The sequence below is a fragment of the Scleropages formosus genome, chromosome 2 (genome assembly GCF_900964775.1).
Source record: "Scleropages formosus chromosome 2, fSclFor1.1, whole genome shotgun sequence".
Classification (NCBI taxonomy): Eukaryota; Metazoa; Chordata; class Actinopteri; order Osteoglossiformes; family Osteoglossidae; genus Scleropages; species Scleropages formosus.
In genome coordinates this window covers 18523933-18540896 of record NC_041807.1, presented here as the reverse complement: position 1 = coordinate 18540896, position 16964 = coordinate 18523933, and the positions used below count along the sequence as shown (strand labels likewise).

At 49.2% G+C, this 16964-nt stretch overlaps 1 protein-coding gene across 2 annotated transcripts in view; it reads right to left on the bottom strand.

Annotated features, from left to right (window-relative positions):
- The window catches only part of LOC108931598 (GRAM domain-containing protein 4-like), a 38763-nt gene extending 22010 nt beyond the window's left edge, over nt 1-16753 (bottom strand). Inside the window, exons 1-3 of one of the 2 annotated variants that reach the window (XM_018747477.2) lie at nt 16464-16753; nt 10805-11012; nt 3358-3478 (exon numbers count right to left, since the gene is read on the bottom strand). In XM_018747477.2, coding sequence (XP_018602993.1) covers nt 3358-3478; nt 10805-11012; nt 16464-16492 — 358 coding nt within the window. In that variant the 5' untranslated portion in view covers nt 16493-16753. Of the gene's footprint in view, nt 1-3357; nt 3479-3581; nt 4528-10804; nt 11013-16463 lie in introns of those variants that run through there. The other variant, XM_018747478.2, reaches the window with a different exon arrangement.
- Nucleotides 16754-16964: the final 211 nt, after the last annotated feature.

Below are 16964 nucleotides of genomic sequence, written 5' to 3'. Positions count from 1 at the left end.
TGTAAAATCCACACACAATTTGAATAAATAGCGGAGGCGGCAGTACGCACTTGCTGTGCCAGGTGAACCCCTTAGTCTAATTACCAGGTGCAGCAACCACTCAGTTTGGGCTGCTCCACACGCTACTAAACAGGTGTGTGGTGGTCAGTGGTCCATGTGTCTGCCGCTGAAACAGTTGCTGTCTAAAACCTTGAACAAAAAGTTTGATTTATCCCCATCTATTTTCTTTTTAAAATACAAACTAAACTATTTTTCGACGGAACACAGGGAAATTTCTCCTGCATACTTGGCAAGGAAATGCATTTTAATGCTATGATTTACAACCAAAGCCCCGTCTGTATGTATGTGGGTCACCAAATCTGCTGAAAAAGTTAACATTTGATCTGCATGGCAGTTTAAAGGAATGTCTGGAAACCCTCCCAGAACTTAGATTATGATGACTCAACTGTGATGAGCTCTCCTTCTAGGAGCTGGAACATTAATAGACATTAATAGGACAGATGTGAGGGTTCGGGGGATTCCATCTTCCCACATCAAACACACACCTTTAGACTTGGTGTTGTTAATTTTGCTAATTGCCTTAAATACACAAACAGCTTTGAGCTTTTATGTTCATATCCAGCAGTTACACATAGGCTCAACTCTTTGAAATACTTAAATCCCACGAATGTGAAATACACCGGCGCTAAACACTAACGGTTGACCAACTGTGCAGGACAAGTAATTTGCTTAAATTTTCAGTGCGACAATAAGAATCATTCTGACATCTGCTTGTGGACAGGTTAACAGTAAGTTAAGGTAAAATATTAAGAAAGTCAATGCCAAACAACAATTGCCATAATAAAGAAAAAATGTGACATCACTAACTGCATCATCTGAATTTTCATTTCAAAATCGTTTTCTTCCTCGACAGTATCTTATTGTTCCGGGCTATTTCTTTTAAGCAATTGCTGTCGGCTGAAGTACATAATAAAAACATAACATATTATGGTGCACAAAGGGATGGCAGTCTGTATTTAGCCTTTTTCACAGCAAGAGTATCTTTGACCGAAAACTTGGAAAAAATTCAATTTTAACTAGAAATTGGAAATTGAAGAAAATTATGACGGATTAAAACGTCACAAAACATTTATATCGTCGTGTGAAGGATCATTCCCTGGTGTCAGGGACGAGGGCGGGAGACCAAGAGGTTGGTGTGGACTCAACTGCGGGTTCGATTATTGTGGAAACCAAAACAACGACTAAGCGAGGATCGTAGTCGGGGACAGGCGTGGATCGTTCAAGGCGCAGACGTTGTTCCTGGGACGAGACAGGAATCTAAGTCGATTGGGCGAAGCGGGAGATCTGAAACCGCGAAGGCAACAAACGGGGAACGAAGGGCAAGGGGTGAAGACGAACTGGAAGGAGGTAAAAGGGGTTCTTTCCCTATCGCAGGATAAGCGGGGAGACTCAATGAGGTTCCGCAACCAGATGAGCCGGCGCGGCTTCTGTTAGACCTGGCTGCTGTAATTCAGGGCAGGTGCGGATGATCGCAACGAGGATGCGGGAGTGACACCTGCCCTGGAAAACGGTGAAAATGATCTGATGAAGAAGATCAAATGACTCCGCTCAGAAGGTAGTTTTTTTACGACCTCTGTATCACATTGCAAAGAAAATGTAATCTGTAAATTTGCGAACAGTCAATGTTTGTGTTGAGCTCCTGCCGGATATCCTACAGGATATTTATAGACATTTTTTCTTCGCATGTCTCAAAACTGGACAGATGGGTTGGGACAGGTAAAATGTGAAATGTCCCTGTCCTGTAGACAACCAAGCACAAAAACTTAATTTCAAGCCCTGAGAACAAATGTGCGATGGATGACCATAAACAGGACAGTTAAGGCACTCATGTCTTCAGGTACTCTACTTATGAGTGTCTGCATCTTCCGCATACATAAGTCTCTGATCCTCTGACCAGGGCCTCTCAGTCAGCATACATGTGTCTGAGCTACAGGGGTCCCTAAGGCTGCTGGTGTCCTGGCCCTAACACAGCTCAGGGTGGATCAGACCCTACAGACTTGACTCCCACGAATGTGAAAAATGCAGTCGAAGCACTGCGACGCCGAACTGGAATGTTCCCTCCAACATTTTCATAAGGCAGACCTAAACTGGGCCCAAACGTCACATGAGTGCTAAAGCGGCCCACCTGGTACGTGGCCGCTAGACCCCAGAACCCAGTGGGATGGGGCCAGACCCAGGCTGCAGAGGAGTCCCTCACAGTAACGGTTCCTAGAGGGCTGTCCAGGGGACAGAGAGAAACAGACAACATCACCGCATACGGCTGTAGAACCCGCTAGCCTGTGGGTCCGTGACAGTTCACGTTTGTTCGCACAACAGCACTTGGTGAACATGACTGCTAAGAGCCACATGAAATCAGCCCTCAATATCAGAGTCATGTCACAGCGACATTTTACTGCTTCACACCTAGACTTAATCGTTCAGCACATGTCTGTCGTCTCCAAAGCGACGCACCATGATTCATAACTGGCATTTAGCAGACACTTTTATCCAAGATGACTTACAGTGTTAGATTCAGCTGGTAGCGTAGCAGTTAGAACTACTACCTCCAGACCCAAAGGTTGCAGGTTTGAGTCCCATCTCCACTTGTAGTAGCTCAGACGAGGTACTTAGCCTAAATTTCTCCAGTAAAATTGTCCAGCCGTATAAACGGGCAAATAACTGAAGGTGACTTAACTTTGTAAGTCACTTAGGAATAAAATGGCAAATAAAAGTAGATGCACTAAACTACCTGCTACAGTCATTCACACATCTGCACAGCAGAGCTATGAAACACACACACACACATACCATGGGCAACTTAGAGCCTCCAATCCACCTGAAACACATGTTGCTGGACTGTGGGAGGAAAGCCAGGAGAACACAGAGAGGACATGCAATCTCCCCATAGACTGAAAGGGGCTCAAACCTACATCCAGCTGCGGAGCCCAGTTGCTGTGAGGCATTTGCACCATTACGGCAAAAACAATGGGCGGCATCGGTGTGGTCCAAGCGTCCACAAGCTAAATGCATATTAACTTACTAACCGAGGGAGAGAGGAGAGCATGAGGCTACCAGGACGTGTGAGAATTGTGGCAGTGTTACATGACATGTTCCATCACGCTAAGTTTGCAGAGCTGGTTTTACAGCGAGGGAAGTGCCCACGAGACGGAAGCACCTGCAGAGGTGCGGTTGCTGCCACAGCCGTGAGTCACCTGGGGCATCCCCCCCCCCCCCCCCACACACACACACGGACAGGTGATCCGGTGGGAACGCAATGTTGTGGCACTGCGGTACCGTGGTACGTTGGGTGCTACTCACGCAGGAAGTGCTTCTCCAGCAAGGCAATCTCCAGGTGGCCCTTCACCTCATTCAGCCTGTCCAGCTCAGACCTCTGGAAGTCCTGCACGGCCGTGGCCATGTTGGGAGTCCCTGGACCAGCCTGCGGTAAAAGGCACACACGGGCACACACATACAACGAGAAACATGTTAGAAACACATGAGAGGAGTGCGTGCACCAGCAGGCAGCCCTGAAGGGGACTCACACGCGGTGTGTCGCTTCCCGCTCCCGGGCAAAACAATTACGAACACAGCGGACGGTCCCCGGCGGTCCCCGGCAGAAGGACCCGCCAATTCTCGGCACGTCGGCTCTCGAGACAAAGCAAGGCGCTGCGGTCCGTGCGCACGCTGCTGGCCCTTTAAGGAGCCCTGCATGTGCTGGCGTCGGGGGTACGCGCACGCCAGTCTTGACTGCGGCAAAGCGCGGCACACACACACACACAGAGCACCTCCGAGAAAGAAATGCAGGAAAATCCTGAGCGACAGGGGGAGGAAAGAGTAGTACGAGGGAGAAAGAGAGACAGGACACACTAAGGAGTGGCACATGCAACAGCTCCAGGGCAGAACCGCACCGAAGGAAACGGTATGTGATTCGGAGATCGGAGGTGGAGAGAGCTGCGCCTGCGAAGGAGCGCAGCGAAGAATCCCTGCGGTGCACCGTGGGAGCGTAGGGCAAGAGACAGGAAAGGACAGCTACGCCGAGCCAGACCGGAGGTCAGTGACAAGTGAGCGGACAGTGCGGAAACCTCCGGAAAATTCCTCTGCGGTGAAGTCCGGGTCTCTTTAATTCGTTCCGTAGCATCCCTGGCACCTGCATTGACTCCCTGCCCGGCACTTAACGACCGCTCGCCTGTTACCGTGTTTCTCTTCGGTCTGGTTTTTGGCCTTGAATACGATTTCATCTTTGTGATGCAGGGAATTTATAAGAGGCCTAAGCATAGAGACCGTGCTCTTGTTTTAAACCTTACTGGATCGTTTCTGTCCAAAACCTGATTGATGAATAAGCTCTGATCACGCAGCGGACATGTAATCCTTCGGGGGGGGCGGCATTCTGAAGCATTTATCGACTTCCTATTGGTGATACTCTGTGTCGGGCTTTGGCCCTTGAACCTTCAATAAACCAATAAAATACTCTACTCAATTTACCATAACCCCTCTTGATTTCTTCCACAACAGCAAAGAAGCGGAGGGACGCGGTCACATAGTCGGGGTCCCCCACAGAGTTGTGCGTTACATGGCAGAAAGAAATGATAAACACCGGAAGACACAGCAGTGGGGACGTGTTGCACACCAAAAGCCAAGACCAGCGGCATTTTCAAATGTCAGACGCACTGCTCACTTCAGGGTTTACAATCAGAACCACGTGGCCCTGAGTTGCCACAAGGCAACTTGTGTAGAATAGGGAGAAATACACACGCTACGACTGAAACCGCTTGTCCCAAGTGGGATCGTGGCAAGCCGGAGCCTAAGCCGGCAACACGGGGCACAAGGCTGGAGGGGACGCACTCAGGACAGGGTGCCAGTCCATCACAAGGCACCCCAAGCACGACTCGAACCTCAGACCCACCAGAGGGCAGGACCTGGCCAAACCCACTGTGCCACAGCACCCGAGGGAGAAAAAAAAATGCAAAGAAAATGTGAAATGTACCGAATTCGAAACACGCTCCGACACCCAGATTGTGAAGGTGCCCGATGGTGTACCTGGTAGCGTAGCAGTTACAGCTGTTGCCTTTTGGACCCAAAGTTTTGCAGGCTTTAATCCCACCTCCGACAGTAATAGCCTTGAGCAAGGTACTTACTCTGAACTGGTCCAGTAAAAATTACCCAACTGAACAAATGGTAAATAATTGTAGGTAACTTAACAGTGTAACTCCATCTGGAAAAAAGCATCAGTTCAATGAGTAAATGGTGTGTTGGTCTGTCACACATCCGTGTGTGAAAGCACAGTGATGCCCTCCAGATGACACACTTAGGCAAATGACCAAGTCATTGCGGGACGAGGGGCTTGGATTCATCTCGTGGTGCGACTTGGAAAAAATAGCATGCGAGCAGTGCTGGACTGCTGCAAGAGCCGTTTCCATGGAAACCACCAAAAAAGCTCCTGAAACAATGCCTGGGGTAGAGAAGAAAGACCAGAGAGGAGAGGAACTCGGCACTCAAAAGTGACGGCACCTCCTGGTGCGGTCTTCTGTAGCTCCTTATTAATTATTATAATTAATTGACTATCGATCAATCATGACCAACTGAATTAAATGACTGGATTAATTATACCTGACTGAAATCATACACACTATGTCATTTAAATTAATTGAAATGGAAATAGAAGAACTGAGCTTCCATGTCGGGTAACAATTTGAAAGTAAAGATACGAAGTCAGGTGGCGTAGGGGTCAGTGCCGTTGTCATTCCATCGAAGGCCCAGGTTCAAATCCTGTCTCCTGCTGTGGAACCCTTGATTAAGGAAGTGACCCTGAATTACTGCAGTTGGCCTACAATTAAACTGGTGTCTAAATGGGTAAAACATGGTAAGCAGTGTGGTGCACAAACTCAACGGTGTACCCTACCTTGGAGTAAGGTTTCATACAAGTGACAGTAAACCTAAAACAAAGAGCTGATGGACTTCTCCAGTTCCAAGAAGACACACAGGTTAAACCCACTTGTCCCGAGGTGAACCGGAACCTAAACCGGCAACACAGGGCGTAAGGCTGGAGAGGGAGGGGACACAGCCAGGACGGGACACCAGTCTGTTGCAAGGCACCCACAGCAGGACTTGAACCCCAGACCCACCCGAGAGTAAGACACAGCCAAACCTGCTGTGCCACCAGAGCTCCGAGAGCAACGCCTACAAATTTAGAGCACCTGCTTTCTAATAAATCCTTCCCAGTTCATTCGGAGTTGCTGACCCACATCCCCGGCTCTCTGCAGCGCTGCTTACGTTCCGGCTTCCGCGAACAGCGTACAGAGCCATCGAACGTCGGGCGTCCCGCGTCCTCCGGGGCCTCCGCAACTACGAAAAAGCCAACGATGGGCTTTTTTAGCAGAATGAACGTGATGTGAAGAATGATAAAATGTTTGGCCTGGCCAAAAGCAGCCATTTCTCCCCCTGTGCTGCATTTACATTTATTCGTTTAGCTGACACTCCCCTCCAAAGTACCTTACGCTGATTTACCCATTTATACAGCCGGGAATTTTTACTGGAAGGGCTCTGGGTAAGTACCTTGGTCAGGGGCACTACAGCAGGTGGTGGGATTCAAACACGGGTCTTTCAAGTGTAAAGCAGCAGCTCTAATCACTACGCCCCCTGCTGCCCTTGACCAATCAGGCTCTGAGTTTCCTACTTCTGTACGAATAGCAGGCGGTAAAGGGAACCGTTACGGAGGGACAGAAGCACCGTTGGTGGAGATCAGGAGGAGCTCACAGCACCCTTGCCCACGCAGTCGGCACGGGAGGGGCGCAGGACACGCTGGGTTCCGTGCCCACGCTGTGAAATGTCCCGCGTCTCCCACGGAGATGCCTCCAGGCACAGAGGGAGCGGCTCACATTTACAAAAGCAGATAAGCTCACAGGACAGAGCAGACGCTTACCTCGCTGGAGATGACCTCATGAAGCAGCTTATCTAATGTTGTCTTTATGGGAAATGGAAAAATAAATAGCACAGGGAAATTAAAAAGAAGCAATTAAGAACAAAATTGAAAAACAAAAAACTGAGTCGCGAAACCTGATATGCAGGACTTAAGGCCTGGTTGCTATGGAAACAGATATTCGGAATCATAAGTGACAAAAATAAGTAAATACAGCTGTTGCACTGAAAATGAACAAGTTTTACATATATATATATATATATATATAATTTGCTATATATTTAACTCACTATAAATAAAAACAGCAAATATCTCCACCCAAGGCTGTGTATTTTCAATAACCATTTTCTGAAAAATTACAAACACACACTGTCTGAAACCACTTGTACCGAGCGGGGTCGCGGTGAGCCAGAGCCTAACCCGGCAACACAGGGCGTAAGGCTGGAGGGGGAGGGGACACACCCAGGATGGGACGCCAGTCCATAGCAAGGCACCCCAGGCAGGACTCGAACGCCAAACACTACAGTGAGCAGGACACGGCCAAACCCGCCACAATACCGCACCCCCATTTCAGAAAAATTAATATTACCCAAATTTTCTTACAACTCTCAAATGGCAATAACTTCTATCGGCATACACAGCCATCCCGGGACACTTTGCAGCATAATGAAATTTTACACACAAGAGCTTTACCATAATACCAGAACACAATCAGTGAAAGAAAACCGATGATATTAAGACACCTTTCTGCTCACTCCCACCCTTCACGTTAAAGAGGGATTAAATGTGACTTAGGAAAAAAAAAAAAAAAATTAATGAAAAAGACTGCTTTGATGTCAGATATGTCGCATGGTTTAAACAAAGCTCTGGGAAAAAGTAATTTAACTATTCACAGCATACAATGCCGCTTGGAAGTGTGTGAACCCATTGTGTCCTTTAGATTTTTCACAAAATAGATATTTAATGAGAATCAGTCTTTCTCATGTGACATAACAGGTGTATAATGACTAATTCCATCCATCCATCCATCCATCCATTTGGGGGTGGCACGGTGGCACAGCATGTAATGCTGCTGTCTCACAGCACCTGGGTAGTGCAAGAGAATGTGGGTTTGATCCCCACTCAGTCTGTGTGGGTTTCCTCCAGGTGCTCTGGTTTCCTCCCACACTCCAAAGACATGCTGCTCAGGTTCCCCCATAGTGTGTGAGTGCCACAAAGACAGTGTGTTTCAATGATGCATGGATGAGTAACCCCTTGTAAGTAGTGCATCTAGCAATTCACCTTGATGAATAAGGTGTGTGGGCTGAAAACACTACATAGTATCTGTTGTAAGTTGCTTTGGATGAAAGTGTCTGCTAAGTGAAGAAATGGAAAGGAAATTGTGTGTGGTAGAAACATGCAAGTAGTGCTAGTGCAAAAATAGGTGAAATTGTTCCAGGAACCCTAACTGACACTCCTGGACAAATACCTCTCCGAACTGGTATGAAGATAAGTTAATTTTTGTAGTTGAGACACCAGCGGAGTGAAAGGGTACAGATTCCAAGCTGAAAGACATCATTATTTCACATGGCGTGAGCCTTAGCAGCGGAGAAACGCTCCCTTTACAAGAAAAGGTGTGTTTACGCAGATGCAGAAAAGATTGAACCCTGCTCGATCTGGTTTTTCCCGATTTCTCTTTGACGCAGAAGCGAGTGGCACGATATGTGCGTGCGTGCGTGCGTGTGCGGTTTACACACACACAGATACTCAGGAACAGGACCGCAAAGAAAGGACCGAATAACCAAAGCTCCCCTTTTCAGACACTGTGTCACGCCCACACCGTCAAGCCAGACGACCGCACGTGCTGCGCATCGGAGCAACCGGGGATAAAGGAAGCCGCGCCGACGCACAAGGTTGCGGAATCTCACTGAGCCCGCCGCTTCTCCCGCAACGATCAGCGAGACCCGCTTACCTCCTCGTGCTTACAGTCCCTCCCTCTCCTTTGCCCTTCATCCCCTGGTCCCTGTCTTCTCGGTTCCCGATCTCCTGCTTCGCCTATCAGCTTCGATTCCCGTCTCGTCCCCGACTACGATTCCTGCCCGTTCCCTTGTCCAGTCCTCCCAGCATAAGCGAACCCGCGATTAGGTCCTCACCTACTCCTCGGTGTCCTGTCCTCATTCCTGACACACAGTCAATTCCCATCATACTAAATATGAGTATGCACGTCAAGCCAAACTTTGCTGGCTTCTGTTCTCCTTACACGCACATACGCACACGCCGAACAGGGCATCCAGTAGTGTAGTACTCAGAGCTGCTGACTTTGGACCCAAAAGCTTTAGGTTTGAATCCCGGCTCCACCTGGGAACGAGGTACTTACCCTAATTGGTCCGGTAAAATTACCCTGCCGTATAAGTGTGTAAATAATTGTAAGTAGCTTAACATTGTACATGTAAGGCCTCAACTTCACACCCAGGTGCCACAGCAGTAACCTGAAGGTTATCATACCAAACCCCAGGAAAGGTCCTGCTCTCACAGTACTTACTGATCAAGGTATCTATGCTAAACATCCTCAGGAAGAGCTAAGCACCTGTTACTCCAGGACAGAAAGTACACTTCTTGGGTAACTTTTTTCAAAGTAAAACTCTTTTCCCAGTTACAATGAACAGTTGGGATGGTAATACAATCGTAAAAAAATAAAATGTATTTGTCCATCCATCAATCCATCCAACCGTTTTCTTGCCCGCTTGTCCTTCTAGGGTTGCGGTGGCAACAGGGAGAGCAGAGAGGCCCAGCTGCCCCTTTCCCTCACAACTTCCTCCAGCTCAGCCCGGGGGATCCCCAGCCGTTCCCAGGCCAACTGTGAGACATAATCCCTCCAGGGCCGACCTCGGGCCTCGTCCCGGTTGGGTGTGCCCGATATACCTACAAAGGGTGGCGCCCAGGGGGCATCCTTATCAGATGCCCAAACCACCTCAACTGGCTCCTCTCAATGTGGAGGAGTTTCGGCTCTACTCCGAGTTCCTCCCGGATGTCCGAACTCCTCACCCTATCGCGGAGAGCGAGTCCCGACACCCTGCGGGGAAAACTCATTTCAGCTGCTCGTATCCATGATCTTATTCTGGAGCCAGGCCTGGGGATAGTGTTCCTCGCGCCTGGTGGCCGGGCAGCCCACGTAAGCCGGCTGGGCTCAGCCCGAAAAGGCAACGTAGGATGGCCATGTGGACCCATCACCCGCGAGGTCCAACATGGCGGTCGGGTGCGATGCCTTTCATGCAGCAGGAGGGGGCAGGGTGGCGCGTGGTGTTGCGGCCCCTCACGGCAGAAACTGGCTCTTATTTATTTATCTGTCCATTAATTCATTCTTAATAACAGTAGTGTTGAGCTGTGGTCTATACTCATAGTTCTCTTTATACATGGAGGATGTTAGTAATGAATTTTCTTCTCTCCGATAAAATTCGATCCGAACGACATCCCATAGGTTCGTACTTCTTCGCACAACAGACCTGGTTAACGGCTGTTGGCCACTTCTGAAAAACACTGTTATTTGCTTTCCTGGATTTGTGCTTGTAGTTGCAGTTTCGGTATTACTCTGTGTTGTTACCATATTCTGTATGTTGCAGTGATCCAATGTCGCAATAAAAAAACTAAAAAACAAATAAGGACTGATAGATAGATAGATAGATAGATAGATAGATAGATAGATAGATAGATAATGTGAAAGTATAACATCCAGTGTACTCTCATTAATAAATGGGTAAATCACTTGAAGTACCGTAGTATATACACCAAAAACTGTACGTCACCCTGGAGGAAAGAGTTCGCTCAGAAATAAACATCTCTACTAAGCCGTACCGAAAGAAGCTCACTTACAGGGTCTCGCAGATCCTCCGGGTCTCTGAGCATCGGCCGTAGCTTCACGGCCACGTCGTCAGTGCACTCGTTGTCCGACGCATTCGGGGACTCGGCCAGATCCGGGAACTCGTCGCGCTTCTGACCTCTGAACCGTATCTTGTCCAGGCGCTTTAGCATGATCAGCAAGGGGTTCCTCTGCTTTACTTTCACATGGCGAACGGCATCCCTGCGGGGGGACAAAGCGCGGGGTCATGGTTCTGCGCGTGTACACACACGGACAGGGGGTGCGGTGGCACAGTGGGTTGGTCCCGGTCCTGCTCCTGCTCTTCGGTGGGTTTGGGGTTCCCGCTTGGGGTGCCTTGCGATGGACTGGCGTCCCGTCCCGGGTGTGTCCCCTCCCCCTCCGGCCTTGCGCCCTGCGTGCCGGGTTAGGCTCCGGTTCAGGCTCCGGTTCCCCGTGTCCCGTATGGGGCGAGTGGTTCGGACAGACGCGCACACAGACACACACAGGCTGCCCCCTGTTGCTTTCAGGACCCCAGCACACACAACACCCAGGTAGTAAGTGGTTCGGCTCAGCAGCCAGGAGCTCAAGGTGGAAGGAAAGGCCTGGAAACACGAGGTGAGATGTGTATCAGGACTTCGTCTGACCCACTCTACTGCGGAATGACCCCAGCCCAGAGTCTGTGCCCCACGTCACCAAACCAATGATCTCCTCCACCTCCGTGCCAAAGGAGATGGATGGCCACATCACATATAATGGGCAGGAAGAGTGGTGATGACTGCTCCTCTTCATCACACACTGATGAATTACCCACCGCTGGGTAATTTAACCTGCAAACTAGAGGCAGCCGTGTCATCGAAGGGCTGAGTCACCCCGCAGAGGTCATTCCAGGCTGTGACAGAACTGCTAATGAAATACACATCTATCTTATTTCAAAGGACAGCAAATGTGGACGACGCTTTTTTTTGCTATTCGACAAAATCTGTGAAAAAAAAAAAAAACGGGGTGCAGGGCTGCGAAGAAGCTAATCGAGCTGAAAGCTGCTCGGTTCAATCCTCACCGCTAACGTTGCATCCAAATAACTTCATTATTCTCTCCAGCCGCAAAGAATAAAAAAAAAGGGGCGGAGGCGAAATAGTGCCCCTTTGAATTTCTGCAACTCCTGCGGAAAAGCAGCTGACAAAGGAAATGATTTTCCAACAGCTTTGGGGTATTTCTCACCCCCAACAGGGGGCGACAGAGATGCTGCCATTAAATGAGACCCCAACACTCAGGCACCTGCCAGCAGTGAAAATCAGCTGGACGGGGACCCGACAGCTTCCACTACTGACCCTTCCCATCCGCTTGTCACTGGAGAGCAACATTCCCCAAGAGGGAGGGGAATTTACCATGTACACTTTGCTCAGAATACCCCCTGCGCCACCCTGGGCAAAAACAGTGGCGAAGTACAATGCACTCCTGAAAGATGCTGAGTGCCTAGATTTGAGCCATTTGTCCTTCCTGTGTCTCTCTCACACACACACACACACACACACACCCCTATCGGAGCGCCTGCGTGAGACGATCTGGATAAAAGAGTAAAAGCAAAGTACACACAGGTGTCCCACCTGGCTTTCCTGCGCCAGTTGAGACCCGCGTTCGGCTCATCAGCCACACCTTTGTATGGGGCCTGTACTGATGCAAATGTGAGCAGGACCCACGGTACGAGTCACCTGAAGCCACCCGACAGACCCTCCACTCTCCAGCATCGGCACCCGAGGCTCCGCATTGGCCTGTATGGTAATGAAGACAAGGGCCTCAACGGACGATATCCAACCCAGACAGATGTTCTCGTCCCAGTGAGAAAAAAAATTCATATATACATATATATATATCATTGTTATATGTTCCATAATGACTCACAGCTTTTAGTGTTTTTCACTTCACTGTTGTCACACTAGATTTTGCCAACATGTGTGGTCCAGAAATCAGTCCGAATGTACGCCTGGAATTGAAAGCAGCATCGGACCAGCATTCAGTACCTTCGTGTACTTCCATCAGAAGCAGCAAAATCCTTTTCATTACTAACAGCTGGACAGGAAAACTCTCTGCGGCAGAGTAATTCAGCAAAAAGGCGTTTGCTTTGCACCACGGTAAGAAATGTGTGAGGGGTCCACCAATCCCTTCCTCCTGTTGGATACGAAATAAAAAGAGGCAAAAAAAAAAAAAGAAAAACACCGTACAGGACGAGAAGAATGAGTGCAACTAGAGAAAAGGCAGTTAAATTAAAAAAAATCCAACATTAGATTAAGCGAAAGCAATAACTATAACCAAACAAACAACTGGTGCCCAGAGAGCCCAACCCCAACCCCAACCCTAACCATAAACCTAATCCTAACCCTAATCCAACCTTAACCGTAACCCTAACCCTTAACACTAACCCTAACTCTATCCCTAGCCCCTAACCCCTAACCCTAAGGAAACAGGCCAACAAGATGGAGAATTGGTTTGGGACATTACCCTCGTTACCGGGTAGGCTCCGGCTCGCCGCGACTCCACTTGGGATAAGCGGTTCTTGACAATGGATGGATGACTGGATGGAAAATAATAATAATAATAGCAGACTTACTATATCTGACCACAAGAGAGGGGCCTTATTGCACACACACCTGTTTCACGGAGGAGGGTCTTCGACGCTAAAGCTGGACCTTCTTGTTCAAGTCTCACGTGACACGTCACTAACCAATGGACCCCAAGACGAGAAAAGGTACAGAAATGGGTGGCAGCATCCCGTCTCTCTGCACCGCACTTCAGAAATTACCAGAATAATTAAAGTGATTCACATAACGCCATGTGTGTTTCCTTTTCCTGCAGGCAACTAAAGCGCGCCGTCATAAAATATTAACTTGGCCCAAACAATGGGAGTCCCTTTAATTTATTGTTCATGACCTTTGAACCCATTTCCACCAGGGGACCTTCTGTTCAGATGCCGTGACCAGCAGATACAGATGGCGAACGGCTCATATCCAGGGGCGGTTAACGCACACCAAGGCAATCGCCGAAGGGGCGCCAAATTGTGCTCCTAAAGTCAAAAAATAAATTGTAATCTTTGGGAAAATTAATTTTAAAAAGCCTTGCTTTCTAATAAAGAAACTGTTTTGTTAAAAAAGAAAAAAAAAAAACTGAAGATCTGCTGCCTTGTATATTAGGTAAACATTGTATGACGCATCGCCGCTCCGTGTCTTCGAAATGTTGCAGCTTTGTAGGTGACACCAACTGTGGCTCTACGCAGTAAATACTATATATCTTTCAGTTCCCTTTAAAGGCTTCAATCTCAAAAAAAAAGTTTGGTTTTTGCTTAGTTGATGCTTTACTCCAAAGCAACTTACAGCGTTAAGATACCTGCAATTATTGACCTATTTATAAATCACAGAGTCTTCCAGAATAATTAAGATATCACAAGGGGGGATGGGATCTGAACTGGCAACCTTTGAGTCTAAAGGCAGCAACTCTACCTGCTACACTATGAAATCTTTTCATTTACTGAGCTCTATGTATTTGTGTGCTGTGCATATACAGTGTTCACAAGTTGAAAATACATTTTAAAAAAAAAAACTTTTTTTTTTCCCCCGTTCACGATCAATACATCCATCCATATTTTGCCGTTGATTTCGTAAATAAAAATAATTTTTTCATATCTGTATACGTACATTTGCAAGTTTAGTGGTAGAAGGATAGCGGCACCCTGCCCTGGTCATTGAGGAGATACCGGTGAAGAGATACCATCAGCTGTCCAAGTGGGGGACATAATGGACATGCTGGGACACAAAAGACACAATGAAGTTAAAGAAAACAGAGATGCGATGCAGATCTATTTTGAAGAGGCACAAGGCATACAGCATCCCACACGAGGAGGACGAAGAGCACTCAGCTGTAGGTGGAGAGCGGCGTGCGAGTAAAATATAGACCGGAACATCTCGATTCACCGCGCTAAGATGAGACAAAGTGTCTTTTCATCGCCATGTGCGGGAGAATTGAGACACAGCGGCTCTCGTTGTCACGGAGACGGGTGGGAACGCGCACATTCTGCAGCGTGTCCACACAGATGAGACCACAGAACGTTCTGTCCAAGCTGGACAAAGTAAGCCACTGAGGACGGTCGCACTGTCGGTCAAAAGTTTGAGTACACCTGCTGGAAACTAATCCTCCTCAGGAGGCATTTACTGAAATGAGCCAAAGTTTCCTCTGTTGGTCGTGTTCAGCAAGGGGTAAAAAAATTTATTCGTCTACAACGATGTCATTCAGAAAAAAGGTCCCAGGTGACACCTTTCCTGGCTGATGTTCGGGCACTCGGGTGTAGAACCGGTCATCGGTTTAACACTTTCTGTGTGAGGTGCACAAAGTGAGAGATGATCAGAACCAAACATTACTCTCGGTAATACTGCGGCTCCAGGTGCTGCCCACTGCTTCCATTCACAAGGTCTGTAGATCCACATATTATGGGAATTTTACAGCACCGCTCAAAAGTTTCACTACATTTGTCATGAACAAGTTTTTCCGCCAAGGTAGCGGGTCAAAAAGTGTGATGGTAAAATGAGGTTCCGCGTCTTCAGTTCCCCTGCAACAGTTCCCAGACAGGTGGGACACCCGTGTGTCGCTTCGCTTTTGCTCTTCTCTCCAGATCGTCCCATACAGGTGTTGCCCAGCTGTAGTCACACATCCGTCTGGCGTCACAAAGGAGACACGGTTTAAATGAGAACTGCGACCAGAAGATCCCAAAAAGAGTGACCCAGCACCTCAAGGAGAACGCGGTCCCCGGAGAGTGCCGATCAATAACTGTTGCTTCAGGTGTTTCCGGAAAGTGTCCACGCCACAAGGAAGGCCACAAGGAGGGTCCGCGGGGAAGAGACAAGAACGAGCAGCCATGTGACACTGGCTCATGTCAAACATCACCATCACGCAGGTGTGAAAGGCAGCACACAGACCCCGCTGAGGTCCAGATCAGAGGGACATATCACGTATACCTCAAGCCCTGACCTAAAATACCAGGACAGCACCGGACAACAGTGACACCCGCGGCGCGGAGCGCACCACGTCACGTCATCCGGCTAAGACTTTTTTTTCAACGTGTTCGCAAACGGCGGAATCGCGCGGGCGAAGAAGCCATGCATGCATCATACACACGAAAACGGCGGTGTACCACAAACATACACATGCAAGCATTCAAAACGCTGCGAACATGCACACATGCCGTGTGTCACATCCGCACGCACGCACGCACGCACTAGAGGCACGAGCGCACGGGTCGTGTACAGATGCGGATTACGTGCAGAGGCGTGTGAATAACGGATGTGGACATAGGTGGATTAAAGCCGTGTTGGTGTGTAAAGCGTGCATACCGTACGTGAACATGTCGATGTATGAAGAGTACGTCACAGAGCCCCGCGACAGGGTCAGCGACAGTCGCAAGCGCATGACAGTGATGATCGCAGGTCGCGCGCTACCCGCCCAAGTCGTGTTACATTCACTGTAGAGTGATCGGAACGATCGGGAAGGACACGCTGTTACGGCAGTGTAAAACGGTGTACCGACTCGGAGCGCCACAGTCACGGTGTGCCGACTCGTAGCGCGCGACGCACCGTTACTCGCGCCGCTGTCACGGCCGTGAACCCGGTCAAACGTGTCAAAGTTTCTTACCCGGCGCGCGAATCGCGGCAGAGTTTCATGAACAGCGCCGTTCTGCTCCGCTACTATTGTTGTTGTCGCTCCGCTGGATCACAGCCTCTGACGATCTGCTCCGAGGACCCCCCCACCCGGTGTGGCCGTCGACCCCCCTCCACCCTCCCTTCCCGGACTGGATACACGCGCACGCACTCACACACCCCCTCACGCAGACAGCCCAGCCCCCCTCCCCCCCACATGGGAGGAGCGCGTGTCCGAGCTGCGGAGCACCGGACGGGTGTCAATGAGCGCGATGCCCGTGTCGGGTGGAGGGGTGGAGGGGTGGCGGGGCCGGGGGGAGAGGGGGGAGAGGGGGGGGCTGGTCGTGAGCGCAGCTCTCGAAGCCCGAGAGCAGGAAATTTCGTCAATGTGGGCGCCTCTCTTAAAGGGCCAGCGGATCCGCTAACTGTTAATCGTTAACCAGTTCGCCGCGCCCGACTGCGTTACAGCACAGTAAAATACAGTACAACACCTCCC